General features: G+C 33.8%; 4 protein-coding genes across 10 annotated transcripts; 3 read left to right on the top strand and 1 right to left on the bottom strand.

Annotated features, from left to right (window-relative positions):
* Positions 1–413: 413 nt before the first annotated feature.
* On the bottom strand, positions 414–3,147 carry LOC103495682 (peroxidase N1-like). Of its 2 annotated transcripts, none has more exons than XM_008457309.2 (3): positions 2,618–3,136; positions 2,367–2,526; positions 414–1,071 (listed from the first exon to the last, which is right to left on the bottom strand). In XM_008457309.2, exons 1-3 carry the CDS (start codon positions 3,011–3,013, stop codon positions 641–643), a joined length of 987 nt encoding a protein of 328 aa, XP_008455531.2. In that variant the 5' UTR covers positions 3,014–3,136; the 3' UTR covers positions 414–640. The 2 variants fall into 2 exon arrangements, with proteins under 2 accessions (XP_008455531.2, XP_050940125.1); XM_051084168.1 differs by having other exon boundaries at positions 721–1,031; positions 2,618–3,147.
* A 2,002-nt stretch (positions 3,148–5,149) lies between these two features.
* Positions 5,150–10,276, top strand: LOC103495436 (uncharacterized CRM domain-containing protein At3g25440, chloroplastic). 6 transcript variants are annotated; one of them, XR_007820439.1, is made up of 7 exons: positions 5,150–5,414; positions 5,830–5,938; positions 6,149–6,611; positions 7,235–7,636; positions 7,923–8,063; positions 8,629–8,769; positions 9,936–10,276. XR_007820439.1 is itself a non-coding variant. In XM_051084171.1 (5 exons), the coding sequence occupies exons 2-5, from the start codon at positions 5,898–5,900 to the stop codon at positions 8,052–8,054; spliced, it is 1,038 nt and encodes a 345-aa protein (XP_050940128.1). In that variant the 5' UTR covers positions 5,150–5,414; positions 5,830–5,897; the 3' UTR covers positions 8,055–8,337. The 6 variants fall into 6 exon arrangements, 3 of the variants coding, with proteins under 3 accessions (XP_050940128.1, XP_050940132.1, XP_050940136.1); XR_007820437.1 differs by having other exon boundaries at positions 8,624–8,769; positions 9,940–10,276; XR_001763357.2 differs by having other exon boundaries at positions 8,624–8,769.
* A 655-nt stretch (positions 10,277–10,931) lies between these two features.
* Positions 10,932–15,123, top strand: LOC103495435 (uncharacterized). Its single transcript, XM_008456994.3, has 5 exons — positions 10,932–11,759; positions 12,460–12,584; positions 12,865–13,179; positions 13,543–13,712; positions 14,498–15,123. Exons 1-5 carry the CDS (start codon positions 11,439–11,441, stop codon positions 14,896–14,898), a joined length of 1,332 nt encoding a protein of 443 aa, XP_008455216.2. The 5' UTR covers positions 10,932–11,438; the 3' UTR covers positions 14,899–15,123.
* Positions 15,124–17,084: 1,961 nt separating this feature from the next.
* LOC103495434 (uncharacterized) lies at positions 17,085–20,329 on the top strand. Its single transcript, XM_008456993.3, has 4 exons — positions 17,085–17,411; positions 17,500–17,626; positions 19,481–19,649; positions 19,959–20,329. Exons 1-4 carry the CDS (start codon positions 17,109–17,111, stop codon positions 20,173–20,175), a joined length of 816 nt encoding a protein of 271 aa, XP_008455215.3. The 5' UTR covers positions 17,085–17,108; the 3' UTR covers positions 20,176–20,329.
* Positions 20,330–21,476: the final 1,147 nt, after the last annotated feature.

The raw sequence follows: 21,476 nt of genomic DNA, 5'->3' as shown, positions 1-21,476 counted from the left end.
CCAACCGATCCATTTATACCCTAATTGATTTTCTTAATTACTTCATTAAATCATACAAAACTAATTCCTATGAATTATTTAGTTAGCAGTATGTTTTAATAATCTAGAAACTATTTTTTGAATTATAATTATATCTCCGTAACAATATTTTCTCATGCAAACTTAATTGACTACTAATTGTTTGAAGCCAAATTAAGAAGCATGAGATATTAAGAACATGATCAATTTTCTTTACCAACCTAACTATTTTTATGATCAGCTCGGTTCGATTCAGTTTGGTTTTCGATTTGACTGTTTTTGGAATTGGATGCTAGAATTGGAAGGATGAAGAGGAGGCAGAGGATCGGAAGTAGCTGAACATAATCATAAGTTTTTTCTTCAAAGCCATTTCTTTTAAAATTAACACGAGAAAAAAAAATAAACTTCACAATTTAAACTATTGACATGAAAATATCGATAATTCACTTTTCATGTACGATGTCAAACCCACAAAACATAGAAATATGACAGTAAATATAAAACTATGATTAAAACATAAGATCAAGAAGTTTAAAACAAAACTCAAAGACACACACCAACATATTAAATTGAGAAAAAACCCACTCTTAAAATACATTAAAGACAGCTTAAACACATATGATCAGTTATTAACCTTAGAGCAAACCCTTCGAATTTCACCAAGCAAGCCAGTTTTAACTTGTGCATTGCTCATTTTAACCATCGATCTTCCAAACTCAACTCTAAAGCTTGAACGCCCTACTAAACCTCTTAAACTCAAGTAGTGTTGGATGATAGGGCGAGTAGAAGCATCGTTCCACAGCATTTGATCGGACTCCAAGATCCCTCCCCCTAGTCTCAAGTTTTTGTAGAACGATAGGTCAAAATTTTCTGAACTATCGAAGTCGAGTTCGACTCTGCTTGAGCCATCTCCGTCTGCGGGGCAAACTTCTCGTAGTCGTTCGACGAGTGATGGATTAAGAGTCGGGTCAGCACCGGTTTCAGTGACTGTTGTGAAGTTGTAGAGTCTATAACTGAAAAAACGACATGATGCGGTACCGATGGTATGGGCACCTATATATATGGTTTGGTGAGGAAGAAAGTGGTGTGAATTCATAACTATTTTGTTTTAGTGATCTCTACCATTATATTTATAGTGATATTGCTTTTACTATTTACTTTTATCTTCACTTTTAAATTTATAGCTTTGTTATTTACTTTATATCTATGTTTTCGTAAACCAATTTAAGTTTTGAAAACGGAAAAAGGTGAATCCATTTTGTTACTATTTCATTTATAGTTTTGGATTTTTAAAAATCGATCAAACAAAATTTCTCTGTATTCCTAAAGATGACGTGCATCTTTCTTGATTAGAATAGTTGAATTCTTATACAAATTCCAAAAATAAAAAACAAAGTCTATTTAAAAACTATTTTCTTTAAGTTTCAAAACTTTTAACTTGGTTTTTAAATATTTAGAAAAAATATTTTGAGGTGGAAAATAATGTTTATAAACTTAATTCTAAATAATAAAATGATTCTCAAATTCAACATTTTCATTTTTTGTTTTTGAAAGTCTAAGTCTTTTTTCTCTTCAATTTGCTTAATGTATTTTCTTAATGTATTTTGTATCTTTTGTAGAGTATAATAGTTTAATTATGAGTAGAATTCGAAAAAGAAACCAAGTTTTTTTAATTTAGTTTTTGAAGTAGGTTGAAAGATGAGTGCTCATAGCATAATTTTCATTTTAAAAAGTGGTATACCCATTAGTTATAGTAGATTTTAGGAAGGGAAATTATAAAAGATGACAAATTTTTAAAAAATATTTATCAGATAATAAAATTTCTGTCAATGATAAATATCTATAGATACTGATATATTTCTATTAGATAATAATATTGATATACTTCTATTAGATAATAGTAGTGATATACTTCTATTAGATAATAGTAGATTGTCTAATCTGGATAGAATCTAAAATTTTGCTTATATGCATCCAAAATATTTTAGTTTATTTTACTATATTAAAAAATATCAATTTTGAAAAACTTGTATTTATTTTAAAAAAAATATGTATTTATTTTTTATATTTGACTAAAAATCCAACTCTCATAATTAAGATAAATTCATTGAGAAAAGTTGACTTAATTTGAAAAAAAAAAAAAAACCCAAAATCCAAATGGTTACATAAATTTAAAAAAGTTTGTTTTATTTTTTAAATTCAACCCAGAAAAGAAATGTTAAGAGAAAATAGTTTTGAAGTTTCCCTAAAAAGTAGAAAACAATTTTGGTCTTTGGAAAAGGCCTTGTTTATCATATAATTAACTGTCTTACATATATACATATATATATATATATATATATATATACCTGCGAGAGTGACGAGGTCATGTGTGTTGAGACCCATAGATCTGAACTTCTCCTTTTGAACTTCAATGGAATCTGAAAAACCAGGCAACTTCACCTCTGATACTAACGAAACTCTACCATCTCTTCGTCCCGTCGGAACTTCCCAACTTCTTCCACCCGTCTGCAGCAACCAAATAACGCTATTAAATTGAGACCAGAAAGAAGATAATATCATGAGATTTTTTCACATACAAAGTAATTGAATACTTTACCAGAACCACTGAGTCACGAGCAGCAAGAGCAAGTATATCAGCGCACGAGACAACGCCTGGGCAGACATCCTCAAGTTGGGACTTGGCGTCGTCAATGACCTCAAACCCTTTCAAAGTACGGTTAGGCACAGCCGTCCTCTCAGAATTGGGACCGGCAAGAAGCACAGAAGCATCACACCCTCGAACGAAGCAATCATGGGAGTGCATTCTTAACAACCCAGGAGCAATCGATGGATCCATTCGAAAATGGGATTGAACGGTGGATCTAACGATGGATTCGACTTGAGGGCACGTGGCGCGATAAAAGCCGAGGCGTGTGCCTTGGCCATGCACAGCGGTGCTAAGCAACACCACGGCCACTACGTATACAACTAAAATGAAACCAACTTTTGCCATTAAAGTAGAGAAATGCTGTGATCGATTATCCTTTATTTGTATAAATGTTTTGTGGAAATGAGAAGTTATATATATATAGAAAGGAAGACGAACAATGGAGTAAGCAAAATTGGTTGGACATCCCATGCAGAATTGTCGTTTTAACTTTGATCAGTCAAATATTGCATCATGCATTATTATTATTATTGTGTATATATATGTTTGTATTATCACAATATATTTTGTATTGATTTTAAAGATAAACAATATTGCATCATTATCTATTTAGGAGAGAGATAAATTCAATATAGTTTGAAAATTATTTTCTAAAAAATTAGTGTGTTTTGTAACTATAGTTTATTATTGTATATTTTTCTAAATAAGGAATTTTTTCAAAAAGATTATGAAGAAAAATAGGTAACAAAAAGAAAGAAGCTTTCGTAAAAATACTTAAAACTTTTATTTTTAGAAAGCAAAAAAAACCAAAATCATTTACTAAACACGAGTTTTTGTTTTTAATAAAAAAAAATTGATATAAAAAAAAAAAAATTGATATGATTATCCAACAAAACCTAAGTAATAGATAGTTGTACTTAAAAGAAAAGAAAACATTATGATAGTTTTGTTTTATATATGCTAACTCCATTTTGTAAGAACCGACTTGAATTTTGTAGTTAAGAAATATAAATAAACTGAGGTTTTAGTTTAAAAGTAAGTGTAAAGGAGAGGGAAAATGGAATTTCTATCGTATGAACGAGTTACTAATTTAATACTTTCATTTCCTATTATTTGATTAAAAATAAAATACATATAATTAGATATCGTAGATGATAAAATTATTAAAAATATATACAAAATATAACAAATTTTTAAGTTTTATATTTGATAGAGACGGATAAATACATAAGACTGAATTGAAGTTGATTACGTTTAATTTAGAGAATATAGTTATAAAGAAAGTTAATTATGTATGGAATTGAGTAAAAGCTAGGGTTTTCTTCGTGGGTGTTATTCCTCCTAATCAACAACAATCCTTCTGTGATAAATTAAATGCTAATAGGATGACGGGTTTGTGTAGGTCATGCAAAAATGCTTGGCGAGGTAAACGAAAAAAATGCGTACCAAGCAGATGGTGAGGAGATCTATTGAATGTGTCATATATGGGAATAGTGTTGATGTTCGAGTATTTAAGAGATTTTGAATGTGTGTTTTTGTTTGGAACGATCGAGTTAGAAATTTGGAATTTAAATGTTGAGTTTGGTTAAAGTTTTTTGAGATATCTCAAATCAAATCTTATTATTGTTGTTTATGTATTTAGAAAATTATTATTTTACATTAATTTGGTCAACTATTTTTAAATCTACACAAGATCTAATCTCGGAAAGTAGTAATTAAAATTACTACAACTACCTTTTAATTTTTCAGAGTTATTTTGGTTCATTTTTCGACAATTTCGTGATATTTGGTAGATTGGCAACTGGGGAGTTGAAGGGGATTTCCGATCTCCATCTTTACCCTCATCCTCACCAATTGAAGGCGGAGACGAAACTCGGGATTTTTCGTCGAAGAATTAGGTCCCCGTAGGAACCTATCCTTCATAAAAAACAAAAAGACTAAAAGAAAATAGGAAAATGTACGTTTCGTTGTATTTTTGCAAATAATTTCAAATATAATATATATATGTTGTGTATACATAATAGGTCTGTTAAATGAGTCGAAGAAAAAGTGGGAATACATTCTCGTCTCCATCTCATTCTCGATTAGGAATCCATTTTCTGTCTCGATTTAACTCTACCTTGATTCAAATAATGAACTTTTTTAACATGGATTGAGACGAATCAATTCTTAATTTGACTATTCTAATTCAAATTGCTACAAAATAGATTGAGGAGTCGGTCTTTATTTCGTCTGAAGAGTGCTTTTACATATTCTTCAGTTAAAGATTATAAAGTTTTTAGAAATGGTATGATTTTATTTTATTTTTTATTTTTAGATTTTAAGGTCATTTTGTGAAAATTTTTGTAGAAAATAACAAAATTTAAGTTCTAAAATGAGTTTACTAATGGGGTAGAATTGTAATTTTGCCTTAATGGCATTTTTGCAATTAAGCGCATCTTCTTCTTTCATGTCTTTTAATTGAGAAAAGAAAAGGGAGGGAGATGAGAGGGCCGAGGGGCAGCCGAAAATACGAAAAAGAGAGGGAGAGAGCAGCCGACGAAAACTTCTGCAACGGAGGAACTGAGTCGAACGGCTACTGGACGGAGATCGACGTCAGCGTAGGTTCTTCCGGCGAGTTAGGAGAGGCGTTCAATTGACGGCGTTCGGCTTTGTTTTTTCGAGCAGTTTGACAGCGGCGTTCCGGCTCCGGCGTTCGTTTGAGCGGCTTGGCGGTGGTTTTGGCCGTGGTTTCAAGCCGTCAGAGGTTAGTTTAGCCGTTGGGTGTTATTCTGCCGTGGGTTCTTCTTGAGTTTGCAGTGGGTTGTTTGACACGTTGATCACCGGTCGGAGGAGGTCGTCTCCGGTGGGTTTTGGGTCTGGGTATCAGAGGCAGCAGCCGACAGTATTTGTAATTGTAACTTTACTTGCTCTTAATAAAAAATTTTCAAGGTGGTTTTCAAAGTGGATGTAGTTGAAATTGGTCGAACCCTTTGCGTATTGTGTTCTCTGTTTTAGTACAGTAAATTCTAACAAGTGGTAACAGCTTCGATAGTAACAATTTTCAATCTGCCCAAAATCCTCAAATTTCATCTTAGTTAGCAAATTGTTGATGAACAATGAAGACACCCATTCTTAACTCTTGGATTGTTCTTGATTCCCTTTTCATCTCCGTTCTGCAGTTAACGAACTCTTTGCTAGGGATTATTTAAAAAACAACTCTTTGCTAGGAATTTATTGATTTACGACCATGCCTCGCTGCCGCGGTCAATCTATCATCACCATTTCGAGGTACTTTCTTCATCTCTGGAAATCTCATGGGTTTCATTCGATGGTTTTGAAATTGAATACATTTCCACATTTATCAAATTCATCTTAACGGAGTGTATCGTCTTGTTAAGTAGATTTCAGGGATTTCTATGATATTTTCCATCTGTTGTGTACACATTTTCCCTTTGGAAGCATATGGAATTGGATGATTGTGGTATGATGTTTATGCAGGGGTTCATTGTTTGGATTCACTTCTCTGATTAGAAATGCATCACCTCTATCTTTATTGAGCGTTCCTACATCGTTTGGGCAGTCCTCACATGGAAGTTGTGAGCATCAAGCAAGTAGTCGTATAGTGAAGTCTCTCAACGAATCAACGTCTAGGGACTGTCCGCCTGGGTCCTCTTTGACTTGGAGATACAGTATGTGGGAGAGCTATGGTGGGTTTAAAAGATGGCAATCTGTTAGGCATTTTAGCAATGCCGTTGTGGAGCTTAAAACAGACAGCAATACTGTCAGGTTTTCTTTTGGTCCTTCTAGTACTAACGGTTCCCAACTGAAACAAAAGAAGGTGGCAAAAACGAAATTGTCTAAGAAAGATAAATTGAATGAACTCAGACTCTATCGTCTTAAGGCGAAAAAGAAGAAGACATCTCCCAATCCAGAAGTTAGGATCAGATATTCCCTTGAAAAGGTTCGATACTATCTATAACTTTAGTTATTCCTCCGGCTTATAATTGAGTGGAGTCTACTCTTCCTTTATAGAAAAGTGTGTGGCCATTGTCTTGTAAGAGGAGTATTTGATTTCAGTACCTGCTGAAAAGCTTTTTATCCACATATAATATGTTTGTGTAGCTGATGGAGGTGATTGAAGTTTGATTAGCATTTCTTCGAGTAGCTGTGTCTGTGTGCCTGTGATAAAATGCCCAGTAATCACTGTTTCTCTGACTTGCTTTACACATTTGTCAAACTGTGAAAGTTTATTCTTTTGTTTAGTCTGTGTACTGGCTTTGCGTGACTAATGATTTATAAATACAAGTGATTGTCATCAAAGTTTCTTGTAAACCTTTTCTTTTTTATAGGAATCATTTGTATTGAACAAAAAGAAATATTTCATAGAAAATTTTCAAATGAAGAGCCAAGAATAATTTACTTAGTGTTAATACCTTCAACTCAAGGCAAGTGCACATTAATGGTTCAGTTGAATTTTGAATTAATATGTGGACCAATCGAATTGTTCTAAGACTTCTTAATTATCATTTGTTCTTATGAACTATGAAGTTATTTGATCTTTGAAGAAGCAAGTATTATATGTAGGCCAAAAGAAAAGAAGCGTGGCTAATTGAGAAGTTGAGGAAATTTGAGATTCCAAAATCTGTTGTAGAAAAGTATGATCCTGAAATTCTTACTGAGGAAGAGAAGCACTACTTGAAGCGTACAGGGGAGAAAAAGAAGAACTTTGTTCTGTTGGGGAGGCGAGGAGTCTTTGGCGGAGTTGTTCTCAATATGCATATGCATTGGAAGAAGCATGAAACTGTTAAAGTTATTTGCAAACCTTGCAAGCCTGGGCAGGTTCATGAATATGCAGAAGAACTATCTCGATTGAGCAAAGGCATTGTGATTGACATAAAACCCAACAACAGCATAATTTTCTATCGGGGAAAGAACTATGTGCAGCCCGAAGTAATGTCACCTCCAGATACGCTATCAAAAGACAAGGTAAGCTGATCTCATTCCTGAAAACTGAAATTATATTTAATTGATTGATGTGAAAAACTACAAAAGGCTAATTAAACTACCACATTGGAAGTCTTCAAATTTCAATTAACCACTAATCTGTAGAATTTGCCATTAATAGAATTTGGAAATAAGAAGAGTGGATCAAGAAATGGGGAATTAAATCAAACTCTTTATTTTGATTATAATGTTATGTTTTTTCAATTTGAGAAGCCATCGGAAAATGACACAACAAGCAACATAAATTTTCCTATGTAAAATATTGCAGGCCTTGGAAAAATATAGGTATGAACAATCACTTGAACATACAAGCCAGTTCATTGAAAAGTTGGAGAAAGAACTTGAAGATTTTCAGAAGCATCTAGCTCAGTTCAAGAGGAGAAAGGAAGATGCTGCTTAAGAATCCATGGTTAACTCTTGACCAGTAACGTTTGATTTTTACCTGTCATTTCCCACTCACATATTGTTGTAGTTGGCTTTTGTCAAGCATAAATGTTCTTTGAATAAGTTGAGATGTAAAAGTCGTAAGCCATTGTTGTAAATTAAGAAGAACAATACGGATATGGCAGGCCTTGTATATAGCGACATGTCATTTTTTTTAAATCTAGGGCATGATAACCATGAGGATATATTTATTTAAATACATATTTTTGTTAAATGATATAATTTTAAATTTGATTTCACTCATCAGCTTTAAGTTTTTTGGTCAATTAGTGATTTTAGATGGTATCAGAGCAAGTGATCTATGGAGTTCCCTTGTTTCAGCCTTTGCATTGTTGTTTGCTCTCCAATTAATACTTATTTCCATTTGTTAGATTTTCTTTTAAGTATTAGAAGATATATAATTAAATTTACACAGAGTGAGATATGATTTTCTCAAACAAACATTTACGAAGGTTGTGATTTGAATTGCTCCAACTCCTCTTCTATTGAATCATCCACCATGAATTTTTTGATACTACATGTCAGATTAGGAGCATGCCACCAATTATCTTCTGAGATAGTCTATCTTAGAGCTGTGGACCAACAGTTTTCGTCAATAAATGGTGATGGTCAAACAGACGATGCACCTGGATCCTTTGTGTACAGATGTGTGAATGACGAAGACTTAAAAGGTACTTATCCACTGAGTGTCAAAAGAGACAAAAAAGAAAAAAAAAACAAAACAGAAGAAAGAAAAATTGTACTACCCATGTCTTTTGTAAAATAGAATTGTGTTGTACTTGGTTTTCCTTTCTGTTATTTTTGTATGCATTTCCTCTATTTATTTAAGCATGCCAAAACTTTATTTATAATTTTGATCTGCACGTATTCTTAATCATGTGTGGTCTAAATTTGAAGTATTTCTACTGTTGACCGTGTAACTTTGTTCATATAAGTTTAAAGATATCTTTGCATCCTTTGGAAGTTTTAAGATTGATTCCTATATGTTTTCTTAATCTTATTTTTTATTAGGAAATGATCGTAAATGAAAAAATTACTGAAAATATTTACAAAATATAGCAAAATTTTATATTCTATCATACACTTAAGAATATATTATTGGTTATTCCTTTTGTTTAAGTATCATTATAAGGATGTTGACTGGCCATGTACGGTTTGACAATTGCACGAAAGACATGAGATTTCACCCCGTTGTTTAACCATTTGTGTTGACTTCAGATTCTTTCAGATATTTTTTTTTTTTTTTGTTTTTTTTTTTTTTTGTTTTGGTTGTCATACATTGCTGGACCTGATTTTATTTCACATACCATCACAAAACCTCCTACTTAGTTATACCTGATTTACTTGATAAATCAAGGATATTGAGTATTCTCGATCTTCAAGAAGCTTCATGGTTCTATGCAGATATACAAATTTCTCATTGAATTGATCATATAATCACATACGATTTTGTAATCATTTTAAGGGTCTCTGTTGGCTAGCATCTTATCATCAACAACACTAGTGTCATCTTTATATTTGTTAGGTTAGTACTTACTTTACCTTATTAGTTGATTTCACATATCTACTTGAGTTGGCCTGAACGGAATTAGAATTGAGGATGTAGTGTGTTCGCCTCCGAGAACCTTATGTTTTTTTGTGTAGGGGACACAAAATATTCTCACTATATTACCAAATATAGTGATTATGAGACCGTTTCATGGGACTTGTCGATTAGGATCTTAAAATTATCCTAACTTGCTTGGAGCTTTTATGTCATTGATTTGATTGTTTTACTTCTAATCATCTGTTCTGTTCCATCCATAAGTTAATGTTTAGGCTCATTTTCTTGATGAAGGTAGAGAGACACATATGGTTGAGGTACCTGCTCAATGTGCCCATGAGGAAGACACGGCCAGCCATATCCTAATGGTCGGAGCAGTTAATATTTCGGAAACTATTTAGCCAATGGTTGCAAAGAAGCTCGTCTCCTTCAAGAGTTCACGAGAGAAAGTGAGCCAATAATACAAAGTCGAATTTGCAAACGTAGGGGAACGAACCCAGTGTATCTCAATTTATTGTTTTTCGAATGTCTCAATTTTATGAAAATAACAATGGCGTTATAGATAAGATGTGATTGGATGGATAATTTTACAAATATCATAAAACGAAAAATTCAAAAAATATTTAAACGATAAATACTTGACATATGCTATTTGGCAAAAAGCATAAATCCAGTCGATATGTAAATTTGATTGACCGAAGAAGCCCAAATTTTAGCAATGTTAAATATTATATAAATAAATTTGCCTCCACCCATTAGCTTAAACTATTGAATAAAATTAGGATTTAATATAATGTCAAGTAGTGGTCTTGTGTTTAAGCCTCTACAAGGTTATTTCTTCCCTCATTTAATATTATTTTCCACTTGTTGACCCTTCTTCATATTTTTGACTCTTACGAGGGAGTGTGTTAAATGTTATATAATTAAATTTACTTTTACCAATCAACTTAAGTTTTTGGATCAATTAGTAATTTAATAGGTGAAACTCCACACATCTTGATCGACCATAATGCCTATGTATGGAGGCCAGTCCGTAGGGATACAACCATAGAGCTTGAGGAGGTCGACCCTTTGAAGGTAAAAATTATGCCTAAGTATTGTATTTTTGCACATACTTGAGTCACGAAGGAAATAAATCCAACAATTTACAAGAATTAGTAACAATCTTATTAATGACATGAGAAGTTAATTAGCTAATGACGGTTACGGAACACATTTCTATGTAATCGAGATGACTTGTGACATTTGAAGTACACTGAAACGCATCTCAACTTTTATAATCTTACCTTTCTCTAAACAATTACAAACTTGATTGTCACAAGAGGGTTATGAGTATCTTTATTTTGGGTTTGTTTGATTCTTTCTAAGAAATAACAAATTCACCTTTGGTAGCAAATTTCAGTATATAAAAGAGAAGGGATTTTTTTAGGGTTCTATCGCGTATCCAATGAAGATCACATTGTTGATTTTGAATGAAAAGACAAGCAGGTAGATGGAAATTAATCCGAATGAAATTAATTTAGGTATGAAGAAGAAACAAATTAGTTTTAGTTTTGTGTGATTGATTGATTGGGAAAAGGAGTATTCAGAGAAAAAAGCAAACAAGAGAGAGAGGAAAATCCAGAAAAAGGGTGGAAAATAGAGGACACCTGCGCTTTGGAAGATATCCTTTCCCCAAAAACCCATCTGTCTCACTCTTTTTCCTCCTTTTGTTTGTTATACTTTCTCTCAATTTCCATTCCCCACTCTCTATTGACCTAAATCAACCCCTTCTCTCAAATCTCCGCATCCCTTTCCATGGTGGGTGACGCTCACTTTCCTCAGTCTTCCTCCAATTCCAAGAAATCCAAGCCCAAGAAGAAGAAACGGGGTGGCACCAAGAAGAAGATGACTTCCGAACAGATTGCCGCTTTTAAGTATGTAACGGAATGGGTTTATTTGGATCAATCTAATTCTCTTGCCTCCTCTGCTGCTGCCTCTGTTGTGGATGATTTTGGAGTTCAGAAGAGTCTTGGCAAAGGTGGGGAGAAGGTGGTCTTTGAGTTGCATTCCCATTCCAAATGCAGTGATGGGTTTCTTACCCCTTCTAAGCTTGTTGAGAGAGCTCACGGAAATGGGGTCAGTTTCATTTCTTTTTTTTTTCCCCTGTTTTTTTTTTATCAATATATTGTTTTTATACTCTGTGTTTACTGTTATTATGCTCTGTTTATGTGAAATAGCCACTATTGAAATTGTTCTTGGATTCTCATCATGTACCTATGTATGCTTTTAGTTTTTGTTGATATCTGCTCTTCTGTTGCTATCCGGTTTTTATGTTGTGTTTTTGGTATTGATTTTGTCTATCATTTACATGGAGAGTTGGAGGGTGCAAAACCTTACTAAAGAAACCGAGAAGCCTACCTTCAAATATGGTTTTGATTTAGTCTTGTACATTGGATTTGCTTATAGAAAAAGTGACTATACACACGACATGAGATGGTTTTATATTATATTCAATGTTCAATGCTTTATGTTCTTTTGGTTTTGAAGGAAGTGGCTTGCTTGCAGTTTCATAAATATATAGCTCTTGGCATCAGTTGAGTTGGTCTAAAGGTGTAGTTCATTGAAATGTGATGGATGTATCCATTAAAATGTGAGATTCAATGTCATCGGTAAAATTGAAAATTTCTTCGTTAACTATAATAGTTAGTGGTCCAAGCATTACCTTAGTTGCCTTATATTTTGTAGCCATTTCTATCATTTCTGCCTTTTGTCAATGTTTTCCTCAATATGTTATGAAATATAGCTTTAGTTAATTAGAAATATGTACCGACAACAGGTGAAAGTTCTTGCTTTGACAGATCATGACACAATGTCTGGCATCCCTGAAGCTGTCGAGGCAGCTCGGAGATTTGGTATCAAAATAATTCCAGGTGTTGAAATCAGTACCATATTCTCTAACGGGTGAGTTGAGTTTTATTTATTTTCCGTGTTATAATAATGGATTTTGCACCTTTTTATATTATTTAATATCTAGCATATTTTACACCCCTTATGATTCCACTCCATTTCTCTTTTTCCCATCAATTCCATCTCCTTACAAACAGTAATGAAAAATGATAAATTTGACTGTTTACTGTCAGAGAGAATGGTTGTGAGTATCATGTTCACTAGTTGATAAATTTGAAACTTTTTTTCGTTTTCATTTCTTCTTACCTTCTGATATCTAGTAACATATTTGCAGTGGAGACTCAGAATCCGAAGAACCAGTACACATCCTTGCATACTACAGCAGCTGTGGACCAGCAAAGATTGAGAAGCTGGAAAAATTCTTAGAAAATATAAGGGAGGGGCGTTTTTTGCGTGCAAAGAACATGGTGTCGAAACTGAATGAGCTAAAGCTGCCTCTTAAATGGGATCATGTAGCTAAGATTACTGGTAAAGGAGTTGCTCCTGGGAGACTCCATGTGGCCCGTGCCTTGGTTGAAGCAGGCTATGTGGAAAATTTAAAACAAGCGTTTTCTCGATACCTTTTTGATGGTGGACCGGCTTACTCAACGTAAGAATCTGAACTTGCTGTACTTTATTTTTTCATGCATTGTTGAACAATATTTGTGATATTACCATAATCATCTTCCCCATAGGCCAATCCCTTCTACTTGACAATCCATGGCATTGTATCTTGTGTTTATGATGGCTAACATTTGAACTGTTATCTTCATAAAAGTGAAATAGGTAGTTAAAATCGAATTGTGTCCATAATTTTAAGCAAGGTTTTTTGTTAGTGAATGTGTGACATCAAAATTTTTAAATAAGTCTCTTGTGGATGTTTAAGTTAGATATCTAGTTGATTTTTCCACTTGTGTGTATCTGCTGTCCTGATTTTTAGACTGTAACAATGAGGATAGGGTTCATTTTCCAGGGGATCAGAGCCTTGTGCAGCAGAAGCAATACAATTGATACGTGATACAGGTGGTATGGCCGTACTAGCTCATCCATGGGCCTTGAAGAATCCCGTTGCTGTCATTAGAAGATTGAAAGATGCTGGTCTTCACGGGCTGGAGGTTTACAGGAGCGATGGAAGATTGGCAGGTACACAGCCTCATTGACAAATTATGATTTGATATGCATTTTCGTTTTTTATAAGCGTGTCAACTAGCCACAGTGAAGTGAACCCAACTTATCTATCAAATCATGTTTTTCATGTAGGTATAGCAACCAAAGTTTATAAGAACTGTTTGATACACGATAGGGTATTTTAAGTGGCATAGTGAGCTTGCTGCCATGATCCGAGATTCAGCCCTTTGTTGTCCGATTCAAAAAGAACTTTTGATAGCCATTTTTTTAGTTTTTTGTTTTTAAATTTTAAAATATTAAGCTAATAATATCTACTACTTATTTGTTAATTTTTTTCACTTTTAGGAGCAATTTAAAAATCTTAATTGAACTTCAAAATAAAAATTTTAGAAAATACTTTTAGGGTTAAAATGTTTTGTCTGTGATTTTAAGAAGGATATGAATAAGTCGATTAGAAATAAAGAAAGATGATGAAAGGGTTTTAGCTGTTTAAGAATAAAATTCCAAAACCAAGAAACATCCCCCTAAACTATTGTTCCTATTTTTTAACATTAGAGTCCCTGCAATGCAATAAATTTGGAGCCTATGGAAACTCTTTTTCACTCAATAACTTTGCTGAAAACTAAAGGCCCTTAGAGTATCTTCTCATAATTTGAACATAAGAACCTCTTAACATCTTTCCTTTAGTAAACAATTTTCCCTGGTACATATCATGTTTGGCTTTTAGCTGTATGGATCGGTTTTAAAATGTCTCGACTTAGACAATTAACATCAATTCCTTATGTTTGTTGATTTGACAGCATACAGTGACCTAGCCGACAATTATGGGCTTCTGAAACTTGGAGGATCAGATTTTCATGGAAGAGGTGGACATAGTGAATCTGAAGTTGGAAGTGTAAACCTTCCTGTTCTTGCTATGCATGATTTCCTCAAGGCCGCTCGGCCAGTTTGGTGTCGTGCCATTCGAGATATTCTCGAGAGTTACGTCGAAGAGCCTTCGGAATCAAATCTAGCAAAGATCACTAGATTTGGAAGGACCCGGGTTTTGAAGGGTGGCTTCTCACCAAGCAGCGGAAATGACCTCATCGAACGTTGTTTAACTTTGTGGCTGACGAATGAAGAAAAGCAAAATGATGAGTTTGAGGCCATCAGATTAAAACTCTCCCACATTTCAATTAATCAAGAAGTTCAGGTGCCTTGAGACTAAATTACTCCAACCAAGTTTGTCAATACTTGCTCGTCGTGCTAACATACTCGACATACCAATCAGATTTATTCAGGTTTTTGTACTTCTCATTGTTACTCTTTTTCTTTACTGTTAGGGAAAGGTGGGTTTCAGTAAATGATTCCCTGAGGTACAACACAAAGCTTTTATTGTCTTAAAGTTATACTTTTTGGTCCAATCAATAATACTTCATTCAATCTCTTTCAGGTGTTTCCCATTGTTTTATAGGTTCTAGCAGTATTTGTTGCTCACATGCATAATGACTTGTACTGGACATTTTTGTTTTGTTTTTGCTTTTGTTTTGTTCTTTTGGATGAGCTGAAAAACATATAAGAGTAAGAGATTTGGTTTCTATCCTGTTAGTTGAGAGTATATGTTTTAACTAGTTAAGTTATGTTCAAGTTGGATATTAACATTGTTGTAAGGTTGAAAATGAATAGTGACACATGTGAAGGTTTTAGTGTTTTGGCGTTTTGAATTTCAATGAGTTGTTTATGCGTCAAATGTTAGCTTCACCCTTATAGTTACCTACTTCTCTTTTAAGACCACTTATTCTCTAATAAACATTTTGTTTCGGTTAAGTCTCTTTTGAGCCAGTGAGAGGGTGAGCTCCTTTGTTGAAGTCCCAAAATCAGCACTTAAAGGGAACTACTCGTTTACTTTTTTTATATAGAAATGAATGAATTTCATCTTGTAAAAGTATGTTTACAGCTTCTTGTTTAGTCAAGTCACCAAAATGATAGACATATTGAATAGGTTAATCGGGCCACTCTCACGTATGCAAACCAAAAAATGATCCTTCACAAGTAGGAATTCATAACTTACTATAACTAATTTAGAATTAAAATCGAGTTACATATGATCATTTGTCAAAATATTGAGGATTTTTATTTTTCTGTACGGATGATCTTTTTTAGGAGCCCAAATGAAAAATAGCCCACAATTGAGATATGAACGATAAAACATTCTGAATTTACCCATTCGACCCTAAGAACCATCCACATGCTACGATTCAAAAGTTTTTTCAATACTCGATGTTTTATGATTTACATTCCGGTGTTCGCCAAATGTTATGCTCCATGCTCAAAGAAAAGAGATGAAGAAAAAGAAAAAAAAAACGGAAGAAGAAATGAAAAAGAAAAAAAGAGGAAGAATAAGGAACAGAAAAAAGAGAGAAAGTATATTTTATTGTATATATTGGATCAATAACATTTTTATTTATGAGTGCAATATTTTTTTCTCCACACACACACACACACATATATATATATATATCTATATATATATATATATATATAGATATAGAAGTATGCATTTGGGGTTCTATAGCGATGACATAAAGACAAAAATACCAAAATTTATTGGTTTTGAAATTTTGGGTTAACTTTCATTAGAACCAATGATCATCTTAAGATCATTTTTAAAATATTAATCTCTTCGATCAACAAATTTATGTAAAATATTTCGTGATACAGTACAATTCTATACAAACTCTTGATACAAGTATTCTCATTCACATGTTTTCTCACGAACAATTTAAATCTAATTGTTTGTAACAATTACAAGATAGATTGTATTTATAATGTTTATTTGAATGAGAACCATTCAATCTATCATTGCCATGTTGTGGCATATAAGTGTGTAAATAGGTTGGCTTGAGGGATATTTCCAACCCAACCCATATGTTTTCGGGTTGGTTGGATTGACAACCCAAATAACGCATACTCCTAACTCAACCCTTAAATATGGGTTGGGTTTAGGGTTGTATTATTTACTTTTTTTTTTCATTCTTAAAATTTATACGCTATAAATTGTTGTACGTAAAGATTCACATCAAAAAATTCAAACATTTATAAATTTAAAGTTTCAAACATTCATAAAAATTAAAAATTTCAAATATTATCCATAAATATTAAATAAATAATAAAATACCTATAATACAATATAAATATTATTTTTTCGGGTTGTATTAGGTTTGACCCAAATTTTTTAACCCCAACCTGAGACTCATTCCAATCCGAAGAAAAATCAAAATTTTCAATCCAACTCAACTCAATGAGAAAATCCAACACATATAATATGGGTTCGTAGTTTGGATTATCGGGTCATTCTTACATCTACGGTCGAACACCAAAATTTTAGATTTGGGCCAAAATGGATACACTGGGGCGGGCTTTCGGGTCTGTATGGGTCAAAAGTTTGAAATCGTCTGCCCCATCCATGGCCTCAAAATCGAACCACTCCGATCTCCATCAACTGAATCCGCCATGAGTCTGGCACTTCTCCAAGGCTATTCTTCCGCCGAAGAAGAAGCTGAACACAACTCTGTCTTCAACCACACCTCTTCCGACGATGACGACGAAGATCTTGCCGCCGCCGCCGCCTCTACGGTTACCGTCAATCTTTCCATTCGTGACAAGTCACTTTTCGAACTTCCGCAGCCCTCCTCTCAGCCCGGCCTACCTTCTGCTTTCGACGCTTTTTCCGAAGTACGCCTCTTTGGCTGATTTCCTTTTATTTTTTTTTTATTTGGATTACTGTTCGTTTCCTGATTTTGTTTTCTGTGGGCTACCGGAGGTTTCAGGACCGCCCGAGTTTCTGAATAATTCGGTTGAGGAGTATGCTGCACCGAGAGATGCCGATCAGCCGCGAGGGGGACATGGGGGCCGTAGGAATCGTAAGGAGAAGAAAGATTTGCCTACTGGTATGGGCTCGGTTTCTGATTTAGTATTAACTTTTGTTGTCATGAGTTTCTCTGGGCTGCTTGGAAGTTGAAGGGAAACAAAATTATTTCTGAGTTGCCCTTGCATTTGGTTAACCAGATTATTGGGTCATTTAAGGAATCTAAAAGTTAAATGCTTTAGTCACCTCCTTTCGTTTCGTAACAGAGGACTCATTAGTGCGAATTAGCTACATGTTACATGCTAATTAATGGTGGCTCTAAGTATTGGGTGTGGCCTCATGGTTCCTTGGGCTTCTTTAGTTGTAGATTCATCAACTTAATTCTACCAAAAGTGTCATAATTTGGAAGGACAACTACCCCGAAAAGGCCATTATCTTCATTTGGGAATTTCTTCTAGTGAACATTGATGAGGCATGCCTCAAATAAGGTACCCTCGTTTTACATATTTGAAAATTCCGTAGTTTTCCTTCAAAGTTTGGGTGAACGTTTTTAAATAAGTCTGGAGTATTTATTTATTTATGTGAATGTACATTGAGCCATATAACTAGAATGTACCTTATTCTTATTCATGCGCGTCCCTTTTGTGTACCTGTGTGTGCCCTAGCCTATTGTTACCCAAATAATGATCTAAGAATGTTTTACAAGGAGAAATCCAAAGAAATGTTGAAGTATTGAACAAGATCTAATATTCAAGTTTGAAGCAGCAATTTTCTTTGAAGATAGCAAGCAAAAAGAGCAAAGATATCCATATGTAATGTGCGTCTGTTTAAGGGATAAAATACGCCCCCAGAGGTAGGGAAGATGGAAATTGATTTAAGAAAATTGTTGGGAAATGAGAGGTCCCGATGTGGTTTTTTTTGTGAGGTTCAGACTATTAGGAGTGCAACCAAAAGGCGACCTCGGTTAGAAAAGGGAAAAATCATGGGTATATAAGTGAAGAGGAAACATTTTTCTTGGCATGAGACCAAAATCAAAGCTATGTGGACTTATGCTCATGTATCATTGTGAAAATGTGAAGAGTTCATTTTCCCTACCAAAAATGCTTGGAAAAATTGATAAGTAATGTGCTAAAAATGCTCTATTCGATGAGAATTGGAAAGTTTGCTTGCTTTATGACGGCAAAGATGGAAATCAGAGAATGGAGTTGGGTCAAAGGGTCTAGTCAATCAACTATATCTTTCTTTACAATGACAGTTGCCTAACATGCAAGGAAAATGTGTTAATTGCATACAAAGTGTAGTTGCTTTGTATGGTTGGTATAGGCAAGTCCGTATGGTTGAAGTAGAAGAGGATGTATGAAAGTAATTTGTCAAACAGGCCTATATTTTTATCTAATGAAGTGATGATGTATATTTTTTATTTCTTTTACTAGACTATTTATTGCTTCACTGCTATATCTCTCCACTATTGGAAAGAAACTGATGCTGAATCAGTTATGTCATCTCATGCTATGAAATATTCTATTCTCTCTAGCTCTCTATATACAGCCGCTGGTGGTGGTGCCGGCGACAAAAAATGGTGGTAGGTGGAAGTGGTTGGTCTTAATGAAAGTGAGAAGATGAAGGAACAGAGGGAGAAAGAAGATGGAAGAGAGAGAGAGAAAAACAAGATAAAAATACTAAAAATAATTATTTTGTAGTTTAGTAATTAAAAAATAGAAAAAATTTATATTTATCATAAAAATAGGTTCTACTTCAGACTTTCGTAGTAATTAATGGAGGTGCTACGATTACGACCACAAGGGTAGAATCGTTGAGTTTGAAAATTCAGGGACCTATATGTAACCTAATCCAAACTTCAAGTGCTAAGTGTAATTTCCTCAACTTTTATATTTTCTCATTATAATAACCCCTTTGAAAACGTTATACTGTGAAGGTGCTGTATTGGAGGCAAAAGCTCAATTAGTAGGGATTCATGAGCGAGTGAGGAGTGACGTTGAAAGTAATCATGCATCAAATTCATCCATTTCAAATGCAACAGCGGAAGGCAAGCGCGTGGCAACCGCAGCAAATCCAAATGCTGAAGATGCTGCAGAACTACTTAGGTACATTTATTGTATTTTCAAAATTGTATCCGTGTTGAGTGATATGATTCATTCCTTCACAATATGCATTTACATACACATAGGAAAAAAAAAAAAAAAGGAAAAATGTCACTTACCAGGGAGAGAGTCGAGAGGGTTTACTTTTAAGAATTTTGATATTGCAAAGTAAACATTTCTTTTCTTTTTCTCCTCTTCTTTAGAATCCTGAGGTAAACCATAGCTGTTTCGGATGTAAATCTAGACTATATCTATAAATTTATTGTGCAAGTGCTGGCATTTTAAGATAGTATCATGTGATTCTTTTTCCAGAATGTGCTTGCATTGTGGCATTCCAAAGACCTTTTCAAATGCACGAGGGATGTTTTGCCCTCTATGTGGCGATCGTCCTCCTGAGCCGGACAGTGAGACCAAAAAGAAGGGATCTACCGTTAAAGATAAGGAAAAGATAAAGCGAATGAGGGGACAATCATCTCATGCTACCTGGAAGAGTGAAACAGAGATGCAGCTGAGACAACAGTTTGATTAGAAAATTTCATATTTAATGTCTATGAGCTCTTGGAGACTTGTTATAGATAGTGTACCGTGATCATTCATACTAATCTGTGATATTAATCATGTAAGGTTTATGTAGTTGATACTCAGACATTTTGTTTTGGTAAACCAAAATGTTACCTTGCAAATTAGTGTTGATTCTTCCCTCTTTTTATTCTCTCTCACACAAAAATCCTACTCTATGTTGTAACTTGTGCCATTCAAATCAACATTGAATATCAAACACACAAAAATCTTTCTCATCACGTAACTCGGTTTACAGGGACAACGTGGAGATGAATGTCCTCGATAGTCTCAACCGAACAGCAAAATTAGCAGCAGTATGTGCTTTGCTTGATGAGTTCAATGGATCACACAGTTGAAAATTTCTAATCCTATGTAGTAGGAAAAGTTTTGGTGTTAGATACGAGTTGAGCGAGTTTAAGAAGTGCTTGCTTCCAAATTTTGGCGTGGATATTGCTTTTGTGGGGGATGGACCGGAAGGCTTGCAAGAATGGAATTGCTTATGATGATGAATCAAATCAAAGTTGTTAAACTTAGATGGTTATACCACTGCGTCATTGGAAGATCCTTGGATTATTCAAAGATCTTTTTTGTGATCCATGGGATAGAAAATTCTATTGTATTTTTCTTTGGTTGACACCGAATGACATGTTAGAGATTAAATTAGTGTGATTGAATTATTGTGATTCAACTCATGTAGATAATTTTGTGTGTTTATCGGAGAATCTGAAGAATATGTTTGTTGATTTTAGTAACTCATTTAATTTTGTTTGTATTTATTGTTATGGAAAAATAAAAATAATAAAAAGGGAAGAAGATAATATGAGAATGAAACAAATGAATATCAAAATAATCTAAAAAAAAACTCAAAGTAGGATAATCGTACATTAGTTTTTACTTTCTCATATATTATGAAACTTTTTTCGTTATATAATGTCAACAAAATTTAAAAAGAAAATACTTGATTGAAAATGGTGAAAGGTAAATAAACAAATTTAAACGAAAATTTGAAATTACCCTATTCTTCTTTTTCGTTCATTCAAGTTGACAAGTCACCCAAGAATTATCCCTAAAGATAATGAAATTATGTTCTTATAAAGATAATTAGTTTTATGATTGTAGTGATTTCATTGTATAAGCTTTGTTTCATAGTATCATATACAACGGTTTTTGATCGAACTAAAAAGGAAAAGAAAATAAAAATAAAAACGAAAACAAAAACAAACCTTTTCATTTTTTTTATTTAGTTGGAAAATAAACCAAAATAATGTT

Source organism: Cucumis melo, chromosome 1 (genome assembly GCF_025177605.1).
Source record: "Cucumis melo cultivar AY chromosome 1, USDA_Cmelo_AY_1.0, whole genome shotgun sequence".
Taxonomy (NCBI): Eukaryota; Viridiplantae; Streptophyta; class Magnoliopsida; order Cucurbitales; family Cucurbitaceae; genus Cucumis; species Cucumis melo.
This window is presented reverse-complemented; position numbering and strand designations above follow the sequence as displayed.